Source organism: Callospermophilus lateralis, chromosome 15 (assembly GCF_048772815.1).
Source record: "Callospermophilus lateralis isolate mCalLat2 chromosome 15, mCalLat2.hap1, whole genome shotgun sequence".
NCBI lineage: Eukaryota > Metazoa > Chordata > Mammalia > Rodentia > Sciuridae > Callospermophilus > Callospermophilus lateralis.
In genome coordinates this window covers 61,966,019-61,983,510 of record NC_135319.1, presented here as the reverse complement: position 1 = coordinate 61,983,510, position 17,492 = coordinate 61,966,019, and the positions used below count along the sequence as shown (strand labels likewise).

Here is a 17,492-nt window from a genome sequence, read left to right as displayed (position 1 = left end):
TTTACACATGCATGCACTAAGTAAACATCTATTTCTATATCAACTACCTGTGAGATAAATTTAGAATCAAGTGAAGTGAAAATGTCTACATCTAACAAGTAGGAAAAACTCTTGTATACTTATGCATGATCCCACTCAAACACTGTACCACAGAATCTGGGATGAAATCCCCAACACCCAGAGGAGAGGCAGGTTTGGACCACAATCATAACACCCTAATTCAAAGGTTCCTCTCAGTTTACTCAAAATTTACTAACTCTGGGAGTGGAAGAATTAGGCATATAGGAGTCTCTCTAGACCACAGGGGGGTGGGGAAGGAGGAGGAGGAGGAGGAGGAGGTTTTATAAAGGAGCACAAGCACTTCCAGGGGGTTTATACCCAATAATTGAGGCAGACAGAGCATAAAAGTCAAAGTTCCTATCTGGAAGAGATGTGCTAGCATACCCTGCCAACTGCTGCCACTCACAGCTGAGCTTCTAATTAGCCTGCATCAGGGAGCTAACCAACCCAACAAGTAGATTTCTGACAGCCTGAGAAGAGCTTGGTACTTCCTTAGTCTTCCCTCATGATGCCCCCTCTCCCCATAATAAAAAAAGTCCATTTATACTGGAAGGGGCTTGTCTATGCACTGAGCATCACAATTTCTATAGCTTTCACCTAAGGGACCACTTTCTTAATCAACTAGCTCTGGTTATGTCCTTAAATCACAGAAAACAAAGAGAAGGATATATAGTAAGCCCACTTCCAGAAGCTATCTGCCCGGGGATCAGAGAGAATGATTGGAATTTGAGTGCAGGCATTTGTGGATCCTCCCCCTAGATTAGTAGAGAGAGAGTTAAAGATAAACACCTGATCCCAATTTCATGGTGAGGAGAGTGCATTAATAAATAAGACCCAAGGGGCTGAGCTTGTACCTCAGTGGTTGAAACTGAGGTTCAATCCTCAATTGAACTGGGTTCAATCCTCAGCACCACATTTTTTAAAATAAATAAATAAATAAAACAAAGATATTAAAAAGAAGAAAAAAAACTAACAACATTTCTGAAAAAAAAAAAAAGACCCAACTACATGATACATAGATAAGACTCTACTTCACCTTCAAGAACACTCCGGCTGAAAGTGAAGGGATTGAAAAAGACATTCAATGCAAATGAAAACCAAAAGACAGCAGGGATAGCTACATCGACATCAGACAAAACACTGGGTCAAACACTAAAAAGAGACAAAGAAGGTGATTATGAAGTGATAAATTGACTAATTCATCAAGAAGATATGACAATTATAAATATATATGCATCCAACATTGGAGCATGTAAACATTTAAAGTAAACATTAAGAGATCTGAGGGAATGCATAGATTACAACACCAAAATAGGAGTATCCCACTTTTAACAACAGATAGATAATACAGACAAAAATTCAGTATAAATATATTGGACTACACTTTAGACCAGATGGACTTAATAGACATAAAAAGCATTCTATCCAACAGTGGTACACTCATCCTTCTCAAGTGCACATGGAACATTCTCCCACATAGATCATGGATTAGGCCACAAAACTAGTCTTAACAAAATTAAAAAGATTGAAACTTTATCAAATTATCTCTTCAGACCACAAAGGTATGACTCTAAATACCAATAATGAGAGGAATTAAGGCTAGAAATCACAAATGCATGGAAATTAGACAAGATATTCCAGAACAACTATTGAGTTAAAGAAAAATTATTAGGAAAACTAAAATATATCCTGCAATAACTGATAATGGAAACAATATATCATAACTTATGAGACATACCAAAAGCAGTTCTAAGGGGAAGTTGGAGGAGGAGGAGAAAATTGATAATAACATGAAGCAATCTGAAATACTGAACTCAGAGTTTGTCTTTAACAAACATCACCTAATTTAACATTCCTACCCAGTGCTCCAGATCAGCATTAATTTAATAAGGTTCCTATAATTCTGAAGTGACCTGTGGCATGCTTAATATTATGTAATCAACCCAACTAAAATAGATACTCCTCAACAGAAATACTTGGTAAGCAAACATAATCAATCATCCCTATTGGTAACATCAACTTCACACAGTTTCTAAGATTGTCAACTCAAAATTACAGTAAGGTTAGGAAAGAGTACAACACTTATAAACCAATATTAATATTTGCATCAGTTCAAATGAATTTAAAGAATCTGTGGTTATGTACAAATTACACTACTAGAGTAGTAATTGAAATCAGCTAGCTTACATAAAACATTGTGGAAAAAATTAAAGAAAACCTATATAAGTAGAAAGATATCTCATGCACATCTACTAAAATCCTTAGTATTGTTAAGATGACATTACTCCTCAAATTGGTTTAAATATTTAAAGGGATCCATATCAAAATCCCTGTAAGCTGCTTTGCAGAAGTTGATAAAATTATCCTAAATTTTTTATGGAACTTCACATGACCTAAATCCTTAAGAGCCAAAACAAAATTAGAAAAGAACAGAACTGGAGTCATGACAGTTCCTGATTTCAAAATTAAAAACTCCATTAATTAAAATTATGTGATATTAGCAGAAAGAAAGATACATAGATCAATGGAATAGAATTAAGAGCTCCAAAATAAACCCTCATATATAGTCAATTGATTTTCAACAAATGTTCCAAGATCATTCAATGTGGAAATAATACTTTCAACAAAAGATGTTGGGATGACTGGATATCCACATGCAAAAGAATGAAGTTGGAACCATACCTCACACAATAAAAATTTAACTAAAAGTGAATCATGTACATGAAGGTAATAGTTAAAATTATAAAACCTTTAGAGTGAACCTTCATGACTTTGGTTTAGGTAATTGTTTCTTAGTTATGACCCAAAAGTTACAAGCAATCAATTGGAATTTCACACAAAAAGAAAACTTTTCTATTTCAAAAGACATTTTAAAGAAATTGAAAATGTGATACACAAAATGGGAGAAAATATCTTCAATCCTTATATCAATATAAGGAACTTGTATCTAGTATATATAGGCCCAAGCCAACTTAACAAGACCCTGTCTCAAAATAAAAAATAAAATTAAAAGAGAAAGGGATGTGGCTCAGTGGTAAAGCACCTCTGGGTTCAATTCCTGGTACCAAACACCAACACACACACACACAATCACACACACACAACACACACAGTAAAAGAACACTTCACACCCTCTAGGATGGCTGGAATAAAAAAGATAGACACCTTGGTGAGAAGGCAGGAAAACTGGAGCACTCGTACACTGCAGAGAGATTTTAAAATGGTGGAGTCAATTTCATGCCTATGTCTTCTTCTGGGTTTTCATATTTTTAGCTCTTACATTAAAATGCTAAACATAGAGCTGCAATATCAGCCAGCAATTCCACTGTGATGTGGAATCCCTAGAAAAATGAAAACATGTATAACCAATACCTTATACACAAAGATTCCTAGTATTATTCATAATAGACAAAGAATGGAAACAATTCAAATGTCCATCAACTGATGAGTGAAAACATTAAATGTAATATATCAAGACACTGAAATATTTTTCTACCATATAAAAGGATGAGGTACTGATACATGCTACATCAATGAACCTTGAAAGGTTTATGACAAGTGAACAAAGCCAGTCACAAAAGACCATACACCATGTAGTTCCATTCATATGAAACATACAGAAGAACAAATCTATAAAGACAGAAAGTAGACCAGTACTGCCTAAAGCTGAAGGCTTGGGAGCAATGAAGGAGACTGGGGTTTGTTTTCTAGGTGATGAACATGTTCTGAAACTGATTTTAGTTGAGGTTCCACAACTCTCTGAAAATAGTAAGAGTATTAAACTATACTTAAAATCTATACAGAGGTAATACGTAAATGATAGCTAATAAAAGTATCAACAAAAAATAAAATAACCTATATTTTTAATACTATACTGAGCTCCAAGGAACAACACAGTTTTAAATACAGTATTGAGGCAACAGCCTTTGGTGACTGAAGTACAAGAGACCTTAAAGTTCACTATAATCTAAGCTTAATGGTGAGGCTCAACAGCATTACGAAAATCCCTCTCAATGTGTATCAAATATAAAGAACTCATGTAGGTTCATGTTTTTGATAAGATGTCCATACTTTTAATGAGATTTTTAAATTAATTAGACCCTGCATGATGGTCATGCCCTAGAAACAGACAAGACAGAGAATCAAAGTGATTTGCTTCTTCTCTTCACCATTTTTCTTGGAACTATTCCCTCTTCTTCACTTCATCTAAAACAGGCCAAAATCAAATTCAAACACAATGCCCTAGAGAGTTTTATAAAAATCACCCTTTGATTCCTTGCCACCTTAGCCCACAGCCCACTGACTTACTTTTTTCAAAGTGTTACAAAGTGGTGGAGTCAAATATAGTGGACACAAAGGATAGATTTATTCTCTAGAGTTGGTTCTTTCCAGATTCTTCTACATTTGTCCTCTTCTAGTAAATAGAACTTTGTACCTATTCAAGTGTGCTTATGTACTTCTCAGTTTCCAAACTGACCCTACCACCATTCAAGTTCACTATCCCAGTCTTTTCCTACTTGATTAATCTTATCAAATGGCATAACTGTCTTGATACTGAAATTTCCCACACAGTTCCTATTATTTGGTTCCTATCTACTCCACTAAAATAAAAATCTATAAATCTCTGAGAATATTATAAGATGAATAACTTGAATTTCAGAATCTGCATTTCTATAATCCAGACATTTATTAATCCAAAGTGTAAAGAGATGAAAAAAATCTCATAGCTAATCTATAAGCACAACTGTCACCATACAGACCATTCTACAGAACTCCCAGGATAATTTTCCTTGCATAACATTGTTATTCTGGCCCATATATACCTGACCAAATAAAAACTCTTCATGCCAACAATCAGGTTTGCAGAGTATTTAACAAATATCTTCCCCTCATTATCTGTTCAGATTCATTTCCAGTAGCATTCTCTCCTCTATCTCCACCACCACACACATCTGAATTTCTCACTACATCACTATCCATCTAAAATTCCATCCCATGTTTCTCACTGCAAATACTTAAAGATCTATATTAAACCTCTAGAAATGTAGGAAGTCCAACATTACGGTTTGGATATGTGGTGTCCCCAAAAAGATCATACAGGAGAAAATGCAAGAACATTCAGAGGTGGAATGATTAGGTGATGAGAAGTGTAACCTATCAAAGACTTAATCCACTAATATGGATTAACTAAGTGGTAACTGTAGGTAGGTAGGATGTGGCTAGAGAAGGTCACTGGGGGTGTGTCCTTGGGGTTTATATTTTGTCCCTAGTGAGTGGAATTCTCTCTCTGCTTTCTGGTGGCCCTATCCTGAGCTGCTTTTCCCTCCACACTCTTCCCATGATGTTCTGCCTCACCTTAGACCCAGAGAAATGGAGTCGACTGTCTATGAACTGAGACCTCTAAAACCATGAGTCCCAAATAAACTTTTTCTGCTTTGAAATTGTTCTTATCAGGTCTTTTTGTCACAATGATGAAAAACTTGGCTAAAACTCCCACCTAGATTAAACCCTTCCTTTTTATTCTCCCATATGATGTGTGATGTATCTGTGTCAACTTTTATTTTATGGCTTGATATTTTGTATTTTCTATAGGTTTGAGAATTTTTAATATTTATTTTTTAGTTTTCGGCGGACACAACATCTTTGTTTGTATGTGGTGCTGAGGATCGAACCCGGGCCGCACGCATGTCAGGCGAGCGCGCTACAGCTTGAGCCACATCCCCAGCCCTATAGGTTTGAATTTGCATCTTACCTGAGGTGAACATTCTCTCTTTACTCAAAGAGATTATTAGAGCTTAAAAACAATGCCTATGTACTATAAATGTTAAACAATTCTGTTTTAAATCTTCCACGATACTTAGTCCAGATCCATGTATGTACACATTAGGTACTTAAGTGCTTATCAAGTATTTCTTGCCTGACCAGTTACATCCCCAATAAGTAAAAGATATTATCAATGAACCACAAAATGCAAGCAAATAACATTCTACCTCTTTCATTTTGATCAGGAAGCAATCAATGAAGTCCCGAGGATTGTTGACATCCAAAGATTCTTGGTGCTCTTTTATTTTCTCCAAAACATAACTTTTTACATAATCAAAATTTTTAATAACTGTGTTATGACTCCCTGGGAGATAATCCATGAGAGCAGGGAAAATATTGAGAACCTTAAAAATTAAATGACATTTATTAAGTTAAAACCATGTAATGAAGACAAAGGCAAATATAATAATCCAACTTAAGCCCTGGTTAAAAACTGGAGTGAACAAAAAATGGTCTCCAACTTGAGCAGCATGTATGAAGGAGTCCTTCATGCTGACAGGAAGATGGGAATAAACTGACCACATCATCAAACATGAGAAGAATGTCCCATCCTGATACATTTTTCATAGCATTAGGGCATCTTTATGTCACTTTTCTCACTTGCAACCTTGAAATATAGAATGCCATGAATTGCTCTGATTCACATGTAACACATGAGCACAGAGGTTAAGGACTTTTGGACAACCTGATACAGAGCACACAGCCACTCCCTGCTATTTCTTCCACCAGCAATAAGCCTCAGGAACAGAATTACGATTTTGTAACTGGGAGGGGTGCAAAGATACCATGAAAACCAACACTGCATTTTATAGACAAGCACTTGTGCACAAGAATGGTTAAATGACTCCTATAAAATCATGCAATTATCTTTTAGGCAGAGTTTAGGGCACAGTAGCTCAACACAGGGTAATAGGGTGATGTTTGCTTATGGTTCGTTCACACCAAAACCCAATCATTCTGGGATCTTGACCCTGTTCGCTTTCTCAACTAGGATCCCAGCTGAAGCCTCAAACACACTCACTACTCAGAGGATCCTGGCAGCAGCTGTGTCCCAAACATTCTCCATCCTTGATATTCTAAATTACAACATTGCTGCCAAGTAATGGCATGAAGAGCTCCTTAGTGTTGACTGACAGACCAGCCTGTGGGTCATGGAAACTTTTCAACAAGAGCCCTGGACGTCCACTGTGTGCCTGGGCATGCTTTGGGGCAGTCACCAAAGTGCTGCCTAGAAACAGAGGTTTGGTGGGAAAACCAATAGCCCTTGGGCTTGAATTCTACCCCAAGATTCAGGCATTTGTTGTCTTTGTAAAAATGAAGGGCTGTCTACCTTTTTGAGAGGTTCATACCATGATACTAAGATCTGGACAGGACTGTGGTGTCTAAACATTTACTTCACAGTAGGAACCACCAAAAAAAATTTCTATATCTTGGAAAAGCTGCAGAATCAACTTTATCAGAACTCTGGAAGATAGTCAGATGTTTACAAAGGGTAAACCAAATGGGGAAAAAAAAAAAGGACCTAAAAACTCAGAGAGCTTTGTGGCATTGCTTCTGCTCCTCCCACTTCCCTCCCTGGCTTGGCAATGGCCTTAAAGGGGGCAGCCCTGTTCCCAGTGAGGGACCCTGGTAGTTGGCTCCAGAGGAACAGAGATTGTGTTTCTCTGTTGTAACCTATCGAGGACTACCTGAAAGACTTCTATAAAGCCTGTGTATCTGCTTCATCTGAGTCAGAACTCACTTGGGCAGAAAAGCAATGACAATATCAAAAGCCTCATAATGCCCCATCTGGAAAAAAATTATTTTATAATGCCACTAAGCAACCCTGAGCCAGCCAGGGCAAAAGAGTACAGTGAAGGCACAACAGCCTAGGAAGGAAAATTAGGGAGAGGGTTCTTTGAAAAATTAGGACATTTGAGAGCACCCACACATTCTGATAAATTCAAACAAATTACAAACAGGCCCGGGGCAAGACACAGGCTAAGAAAAGACTTTAAGTTTTTAACCTCTGCTGACCTGTAGCCCGCTTAAGAGCAAGTGCAGGCTATTACAAGGAGTGCCCAGCACAGAGCCAATCTGGAGGGAGTTCCTCCCTCCCTCCCTTTCTTTCTTTCCTTTTTCTTTCTTCACTTCTTTTCATCCCCTCCTCTTTCTCTCTCTCTCTCTCCCCTCCTCTTTCTATTTTTCCCCTTACTCCCCTTATCTATCTCTAACTCTTGTCTTCCTCCTCCTCCTCCTTTCTCTCTCTTCTTCTCCTTCTCCTCCTCACAGCCAAGGAATCTATCATAACTAGCCTACCATGATGGTGCAAGCCTATAACGTCAGCTCATCAGGGGACTAAGGCAGAGGATTCTAATCTAGTAAGACCCCGTCACAAAACAAAAAATTTGTCAAGATCCAAGGAAGTAGCTCAGTGGTAGACCACTTGGCATAAAGCTCTGGATTCAATTTCCACGACCAAAAACTAGCTGAACTCAAGAATTAGAGACTTCAGAGATAACACATGACAAAGAACAGATATTTTTTTAAAATATTTAGAAAGTCACTAAATACCAACAATCTATAGAACACAAAAAGTAAATAACAACAACGAAAAAGAAAATAAAAACAACAGTGGCAAAAAAAAAAAAATTTAACCCTAAAGAGAAAGGGAAGTGTGATTTCCAGGATTGCCAAATCAGAGTATACAAAATATCCAGTTCTCAAACATTCACTTCATAGCTCAGTTCTGGAATTGTGGACTGGTCAGAGAAAAGAGCATACATGGTTTCTCAAAAAGATCTCACCTGGATCCATGGGGAGCTCATAAGTCTGAGGTTTTCATTGAATTTTTCCATCAAGTTAAGAAAATTCTGATCTTTATAATCAAAACGTTTCTGGAAAATAATGGAGCAGATCACATTGCAGGGAGCACAGCCCAGTATAAAAGTGGGATCACAGGGTGAGCCTAAAGAATTGGAAACATGAAAAATCATCAATATACATGTATATACATTCGACACTTCATCTTTCATAACTGGTAAAGATAAGTTTAGAAAATCTAAGTATCTACCTAAAATTCCCTATCAGCAAAAACTTTAGCATACTTAAAATCAACACATCTCTTTCCTCTAAATCTGAATTTATCTTTCTGTCCTAGCTTATTTCATAATACTTACCCAATATTCTGTAGGCATCACCACCTCTGTTTACATGATTCTAACCCAAAGTGACAATTTTCTTTTTGGTACTGGGGATTGAACCCAGGGGTGCTAAGCCACATCCTTAGCCCTTTTTATTTTTTATTTTGAGACAGGTTTTGCTAAGTTGCTTAGAGCCTTGCTAAATTGCTGAGGCTGGCCTCAAACTTGTGATCCTCCTGCCTCAGCATCCCAAGTCACTGGAATTACATGCATACATCATAGCCCCAAACATTCACTAACAATTACTTTGGAAGGCAAAAGAAAAAAATGTAAAATGTATTTTTAAAATACCTAATAATTCAAGTTATCAGCGTAAATCACATCTCTCTAGAAAGCTTATAGATAGTTATATAGAAAGGAAGAAAACAGCAACCTGGAAACCCATTTTTTTTAACTAGTGTTATTTTCCATAATTTTATTTACATTTTGCTTAACTGTATTTAGCTCAACAATTTAAAGAAATGCAAATTAAAACTACACTGCAGGGGCTGGTTTTGTGACTCAGTGGTAGAGTGCTTGCCTAGCACTTGTGAGGCACTGGGTTCAATCCTCAGCACCACATAAAAATAAATAAAATAAAGGTATTATTAAAAAAAAAAGCTAGGGATTTCATCTCACTCCAACCAGAATGGCAATTATCAAGAATATAAGTAATAATAAATGTTGGCAAGGTTGTGGGGAAAAGAATACACTTATACATTATTGGTGAGATTGCAAATTGTTGCAACTTCTCTGTAAAGCAGTATAGAGATTTCTCAAAAAACTAGGAATGGAACCACCATTTGACCCAGTTATCCCACTCCTTAAAATTAGCATACTACAGTGATGCAGTCACATCATTGTTTATAGTAGCACAATTCACTATTGGTAAGCTATGGAGCCAGGCTTGGTGCCCTTTAACAGATGAATGGATAAAGAAATTGTGGTGTATAAACATAATGGAGTATTACTTAACCAGAGAGAAGAATGATCTTGTGACATTTGCCTGTAAATGGATGGGTCTGGAGACTATCATACTAAGTGAAATAAACCAATCCTAAAAATCCAAAGGTTAAATGTTCTCTGATATGTAGAAGCTAACCCACAATAGCAGCTGGAGATAGAAGTTCAGTAGATTAGATAAAGGGGAATGAGGGGAAGGACAGGGATAAGAAAAGGAAAGACAGTGGACTGAATCTGGCATAACTTTCCTATATACATATATGAATGCACCACAGTGACTCTCACCATCATGTACATGTGCAAGACTGGGGTCCTAATCAGAATAAGACATATTCCATGCTTGTATAATCATATCAAAATGGATTCTACTATTATGTAGAACTAAAAAAATAACAATAATAATAATAATTTTTTTAAAAGATGAACAGCTCAAGACATTCAGTGGTCTGAGCAGAGGAAGCTCAGACCTTCAGTGACTGCTCCAAACTTCAATAGAGAACTATTGAAGAGGCACAGAGGGCACCTGCTACTTTTCGATCAGCCTGCAGCCTCAGATTGAGTAGCAGTGAACTCAAGAGCCAGTGCAGTTCATTCACCCTGAAATTCCTCTTTGGTCACAGCATTTTCATCAGTGTCTGCTCTTTCTTTCCATCTCCTTGGGATCTCTGTGAAAGTAGAGATCGGGTATAACCTCCCATGGGTATTCACAGGAGATGGTGCTGTGCATACACAGACCCTCCCAGGCCAGCATCCACCACATCAGACCCATAGAGTAAACTCCCCTGTTGTTGCATAGAGTGGTGATGTCCACGCAGAGCAGAGGAGAATCTGTGTTGCACAGAGCAATGGCAGGCAGATTGACATAAGATAGGATCAGTAACCACCAGAAGACACAGTTCCTGGAAGGCAGCCTAGAACTGGTTAAATTTAAAATTTAAATTTAAATTCATTCCTGGAATGCAACAGCCAGCAATAGAAGTGGCTCTTGGGGGTAGTGGCAAATTTCAGCACATCCCACTGGACTGTATTCCTGGAGGAAATGACACCGATGTCAGCAGGATTTTTAATGGTAATAGTATAAGCTGCCAGCAGAAGCTCCTCCCAGGTCCTCTTCAGATTTATGATAGAGATGCCATCACTTTTCCTTTTGTAAATATATTGTTCTATCTAGAAAGAAAAATTGGAGCCACCAAAGTGGGTTCCTACAGTAATGAGTTTGAAGATATCCTTCTCCTTCATTTGCAGGACATCAAGGGCTCCGGACATTCTGACAGTTTCCCTTTAAGTTATAATAGGAATCAAAAACACCACCACCATATGGACTTATCCATGGGTAGCACAGATTTAATGAATAGTTGAAGGAACTGTATGTAGAACTAGGAGAGGGGAAGACTAAAGAGAGAACAACTATAAAAAACGCAGGTATTGGATGGTACAAATGTAAAAAGGCAAAAGCATACATGTTGTGTGAAAAGAAAAACTAATGAAAATGAGCACAAATTCTAAGATAGATTTTGCTCACCTAAAATAAAAATGAAATAAAAAAAAAAGATCATTTTAAATTTAAATCACAGATAGGGTAAACACAAAAGTTTAAATTGATGGAATCCTTTATTTCTTTATTTCAATATTGAATGGGAGAAAAAATGTCCTGTCCTAGGAAATAGTGCCCACCATTAAACTGCACAGGCTTAATTTACTTGGGCAAAGCCTGCCCTCTGGTGGAATTCTTGAGTTATCGCTGTATGTTACACATTTCTTAAATTTCACAATCATTTATGTCAATTCCATTATTTTATAGAAAAAGAAAAAGTAGAGGGGCTGGGGATGTGGCTCAAGCGGTAGCACACTCGCCTGGTATGCATGCGGCCTCAGCACCACATACAAACAAAGATGTTGTGTCCGCCAAAAACTAAAAAATAAATATTAGAAAATTCTCTCTCTCTCTCTCTCTCCTCTCTCCTCTCTCTCTCTCTCTCTCTCTCTCTCTCTCTCTCTCTGTCTAAGAAAAAGTAGAGAAAATTTTTCCTTTTTTTGGACATTTAAATGAGATTGTTGGGGGCTAGGGATGTGGCTCAAGCGGTGGCGTGCTTGCCTGGCATGCATGCGGCCGGGATTCGATCCTCAGCACCAATACAAACAAAGATGTTGTGTCCGCCGAAAACTAGAAAATAAATATTAAAATTCTCTCTCTCTCTCTCTCCCTCTCTCTCCGTCTCTCTCACTCTTTAAAAAAAAAAATGAGATTGTTGTAAGCAAATCATCAATAAATGTTAAGTTTTAAAAGCCCACAAGTTTATGGATGTAATCAAGAGTGAATTCAAAGGGTTGTACAGACTATCCACACCAGTCAAAAGATGAACTCAACAGAGATGTCCACAGGGGATAAATGGATAAAGCAATTGTGATACATATGCATGAGAGAATTTTATTCAGACACACAAAAAATAAAATTCTGTCATTTGCAGATGAAATTGGAGAACATTATGTTAAGTGACATAAGCCAGGCACCAAGACAAACACTGCACGTTCTCACTCATGCATGGAAGCTAAAAAAGGTGACCTCAGAGAAGACAAATGTAGATTAGTGGTTACTAGAGAATAGGAAGGGTAGGGAGGAGGGAGAACAGAGAGAGGTTGGATAATGGATACCAAAATATAGTTCAATAGAAGGAATAAAATCCAGTGTTCTACAGCACAGTAGGATAACTATAATTTATATATATATAATATATATTATATCATATAAACTATATCAACTATATATATCATATATATATATATAAAAAAAACTATATCAAAACACCACCACCATATGGACTCCTCCGTGAGAGAATTTTATTCAGACACACAAAAAATAAAATTCTGTCATTTGCAGATGAAATTGGAGAATATTATGTTAAGTGTATATATATTACAAAGCACTAGAAGAAAGGAATTCAAATTGCCCCAACAAAAAAACTGATGGGGGGATTGTGGCTCAGTTGTAGTGTGCTTGTCTAGCATGCTTGAGGCACTGGGTTCTATTCTCAGCACCACATACAAATAAATACAATAAAGGTCCATCAACAAATAAAGAAATATTTAAAAACCTTATAAATGTTTATGGGGATGGAAAAGCTAATTACCTTAAGTTGATCATTAAAAACTACATACATGTGTCAAGTTACAATATGGCATCCCAAAAATATGTACAAAATATGTACAATAATTATGTGTCAATTTTTTTAAATGTGAAGAAGAATAGGGAATTCAATAATAGAAGCATCTCCTTTAGTAGATAACTTCTCTTATACTAGGTTCCTTTTCAGCTGAAACAAAATGGTAGTAAAATTTTATTTTAGCTTGGAAGACAGGGGATAATTTACAATTGCAATTTGAGATTTCTGGTAGTGTGGGGAGTGTGACTCACAGTGAAAATCTGATTTTTCAATCTTACCTTTCACCTCCTTGAGAAGAGATAATTAAGTATCAGAGTAATTTAGAATCAAGCTGAAAATCAGCTTTATTATGACAAGCATTTCATAGATAAGTAAAATGGACAATGAGGAGCAAATAATTACCATAAAACTTCTAACCCCAAATCCAATTGTTATAAAATTCACCCAGGATTTTGTTTTTATTCAGATATGGTACGGTCAACAGATGAGACTGCCCTTGAAAAGATGGTGTGGTACTGCTACCAAGGGAAGGGGGCCGCCACACCACAATGGGATGGGCAGCATAAGAAGAAGCATCACAGTTGGACAGGAGGCAGAAGGAACAAGGGAAAACAGGGGACCTTTATTGGGGTTTGCATGGGAAGGAATGAGTGAGGCAGAGTAGGTGCGCTGAGTAATTTGATAGTTTGAATACTCTCAATGTGCTCTGGGCTATAGAGATAATCGATAACTGTCCCATAACTGTCCCTGGGGTGATTTACAGCTCTAAAGAATATTGGCTTGGTGTAAAATAATTTGATACAGCAGGTGGTTGGAAGTATGGGTTATGGATAGATTGTTTTGTACATCAAAATCTTGTGATAGGAAAGCTATTTGCTATCTCTGGGAATTAAGTATCCCTGGCAGAGGTACTCTAAGATGTCAAACCATCAGAAAACAAAAAAAGTGATTACTACACAAATAAAAATAGAAAATAACACAAGGAAAGCAAAACAGAATCACCTTACAACTAGGAAGTCCGGATAAAGAATTAATAATAAGAGTTGAAATTCAGTTCAACAAATCCATTTTATAACACAGTATTTTTGTAATTTGAAGGATTATACTAGAGTATAAATTTTCTTAAAATAATGCAGCAAGTTGTGAGAAACAGTAAATAACTCAAACTGATAGTTTTTAAATAGTTATTGTTCACAGGAAATCACAATAAACAAAGAAGCATTAAAGATGCCAAGGGAGTCAAAACCACAGATCAGCACAATTACTGGTGAAGACTCTAGGCACAGGGACTCGAAAGAACCCTCCAGACATGTCAGTCAGTGAAGCTGATTGTACGCATGCAGACCAATTAACCCAAAGTACATGTGCGTTATTTCATGCTCCACAAAAGTAGCAGATTACTACAATCAGGGCTACTTGACAAGTGTTTAAAGTGAAATGTTTTAAAATACTTAACCCACAATTACACTATAGGAAAAACATTATTCTTTAACAATTTAAAAAATAAGACTCAAACTTTCTTGGTGACATAATGATTCAAAAACGAAGTTTGACACAGAACAGCATTAAATGACCACACTTTAGGGGCTGGGAATATAGCTCAGTTGGTAGAGTGCTTGCTTTGCATGCACCAGGCTCTGGGTTCAATACCCAGGACCACCCAAAAATAAATAAATAAATAGACCACACTTTATCCACTGTGTGTACAAACACAACAAGCACAGATACACAGAAGCTCCCTTGGCTCTCTTCATCACACCATCCCTCCTGCACATGAAGACTAACAGTCACTACTTTTTTTTTTTTTTTTTTTAAAGAGTGAGAAAGAGGGAGAGAGAGAGAATTTTAATATTTATTTTTTTACTATTTGGCGGACACAACATCTTTGTCTGTATGTGGTGCTGAGGATCGAACCCGGGCCGCACGCATGCCAGGCGAGCGCGCTACCACTTGAGCCACACCCCCAGCCCCCAGTCACTATTCTTAATGAAAGATTTGGCTGCCCCTAAAGTATTTCCAGGGATGTTGTTAGAAAAGAGAGCAGTCTGATATGGTCAATGATTACAGAACAAGAATCACCACCCACCATTGGTTTTCCTCAACTCCTCCACAAGGCAGCAGGCTTCCTCCTGAACGCGGTCCTCAATGCTCCTCTTTCCCATCCCAAAATTCCGCAGGGTCATGAGGGAGAAGCGACGAAGCTCCTTCCATCTCTTTCCATTGCTGAAGAGGATTCCTACCAGAATGGGAAGCAAAAACTAGAAGGGAAATCCCAGGCAAGGAAGAGAAAACTGACATGTAGCAGCTACATGGGTGGCCAAAATCTGCCTGGAGATCAATTCAAGCCTCATACCAGGACTACTGTCCAACACATGCATGCACACTCATGCACAGGCACACTTACCAAGGTGTCTATTAACTTTTTCAGACAGTGGTAAACTGCCTCTTCCAGCAAACTCCTCTCCTAGATCAACCAGGGCTTCCTTCACTGCATCATATCCATGCAACACCACAGAAGGCTCCAAGCCCAAATACAGAGTGAACACAGGGCCATACACTTTTGAAAACTAGAATATGGAAAGTAGATGCAAAGAGCAACAAAAGAAATCAGTATTTGGTCTACATATTGTTCATGATTCAGACCAATATTATCGTACTGTTGACATTTTTGTCAAACACAACTTCAAATATTTCTGGATTTCATATATAATTAAGATGGTGATTGTTATAGCTTCTACATAAACAATGACTCCCATTTGCCAGGGAACTGCCAGGGAAACTACTAGGTAGACTGTCAAAAATGAATCAACATTTTGAGGTAGCTTAATTTATTCTGTCATATATTAAAAATACTGAGGTTCAAAAATTAAAATTCATTTCAGTTTCCCATAGCTAATAAATATACAACCCAAACTTGAACCCTTGCTTAGTTGACCTTTTCTACCTAAGGCAATTTCACAGTCCTCAATGTCCACATTTGGACCAATACCCAGCTGCTATAGGACACAGCTTCAGGATCACCTGCTAAGCTCTTCCCCTGAGGATCTGACTCATCAGCCCTGTGATAAATACCAGAAATCTCCATTTTTAAACATCTCCCCAGATAATTCTAATGCACAGACCAGTTTGAAATCCACCAATATTATTAACTCAGAAAGAGAGAGGACACAGCACAGAAATGTCAGGACGTGCAGCATCCCATGGAAGGACAATTCTTTCCATGCTGTACATTCACAGGTCACAGGACCAAAATATCCTGATACTACTCAATTATCCCTCACTAATTATTTATTTCATTCACATTTACTTATTGTAGACCCACAGTATTTCCTTGTCATTTACACATAATTTGCTTCTCTGGAGAAGTTGAACTATTATAACTAATCTAAACAGAATACACAACATGTACAGTAGATGACTTCTCGAATAAAATCTTTAATCTCAAAACAGCCAATACCATTTACCTTCAGACAAAAGAAAAATCACAGAAAAAGATGTGAAACCATGAAAGGTAACAGAACTTTATCATTTTGAGTCCATCTTATAACTTAAATAGTACCCTCCTAGGAAAACACATATCATTCCACTATTTCTGACAGTGACAAACCAAAAATAATAACTCACAGAGATTATATGCTTTACAATAAAATTATCTGCCTCCAACAATCAATTTTATTAAAAGTAGGAAATAATAATTCATCCTTTACAAGCCACCAAAGGATCATAAAGCATACTTACTTTGGTTAAAGATTTGCTAATGTCCTTAACATCCATCTGCAGAATATTTCCAATAATTGGAAGAGGAGTGGGACCAGGTGGGAGCTTCCCCCTCCCAGAGCTCTGTCTCCATACTGAGAGGAGAAGCAGACATGAGAGACCAAGGACCAGGGCCACAACTAGATCCATTGCAACCTCCTCTTCTTACCGCAGACAACAGCAAGCTTGCAATGCAAAGCTTTTACAACACTCCCTGCTGATTCAATATGTGAATCACTGCACTGTTTGATGCAGTGACCAATCACCTACATGCAATTTGATCTCCTTCTGAATGGACTCTGGCCAACTGAAAAACATGAAAATAGTGTGTTCTTATTCTTACTCTCCTTTCCACAGCCCCACCCTGAAGATTCTGGTGTAACTAGTCTGGGGTGAGGCCTTGGTATTGTTTTTTGGGTTTTTTTTTTTTTTTTTTTTTTTTTAACACCCCAAGCAGCTCCAGTGAGCTGTCAGAATTGAGAACAAATGAAGTAAAGTATCTGATCAAAAAAATTGTTCATTCTGGATTCTTAGACTGATGGCCATTTGGGAGTTTATGGACATTGCT

At 37.4% G+C, this 17,492-nt stretch overlaps 1 protein-coding gene and 1 pseudogene across 4 annotated transcripts in view; both read right to left on the bottom strand.

The window, feature by feature from the left end:
• The window catches only part of LOC143380943 (cytochrome P450 2C18), a 38,470-nt gene extending 21,396 nt beyond the window's left edge, over positions 1-17,074 (bottom strand). Inside the window, exons 1-5 of one of the 4 annotated variants that reach the window (XM_076834105.1) lie at positions 16,907-17,074; positions 15,573-15,735; positions 15,255-15,404; positions 8,670-8,830; positions 6,051-6,227 (exon numbers count right to left, since the gene is read on the bottom strand). In XM_076834105.1, coding sequence (XP_076690220.1) covers positions 6,051-6,227; positions 8,670-8,830; positions 15,255-15,404; positions 15,573-15,735; positions 16,907-17,074 — 819 coding nt within the window. The remainder of the gene's footprint in view (positions 1-6,050; positions 6,228-8,669; positions 8,831-15,254; positions 15,405-15,572; positions 15,736-16,906) is intronic. The other 3 variants (XM_076834107.1, XM_076834109.1, XM_076834108.1) reach the window with 3 other exon arrangements.
• Positions 10,507-11,273, bottom strand: LOC143380944 (small ribosomal subunit protein uS2 pseudogene; annotated as a pseudogene).
• Positions 17,075-17,492: the final 418 nt, after the last annotated feature.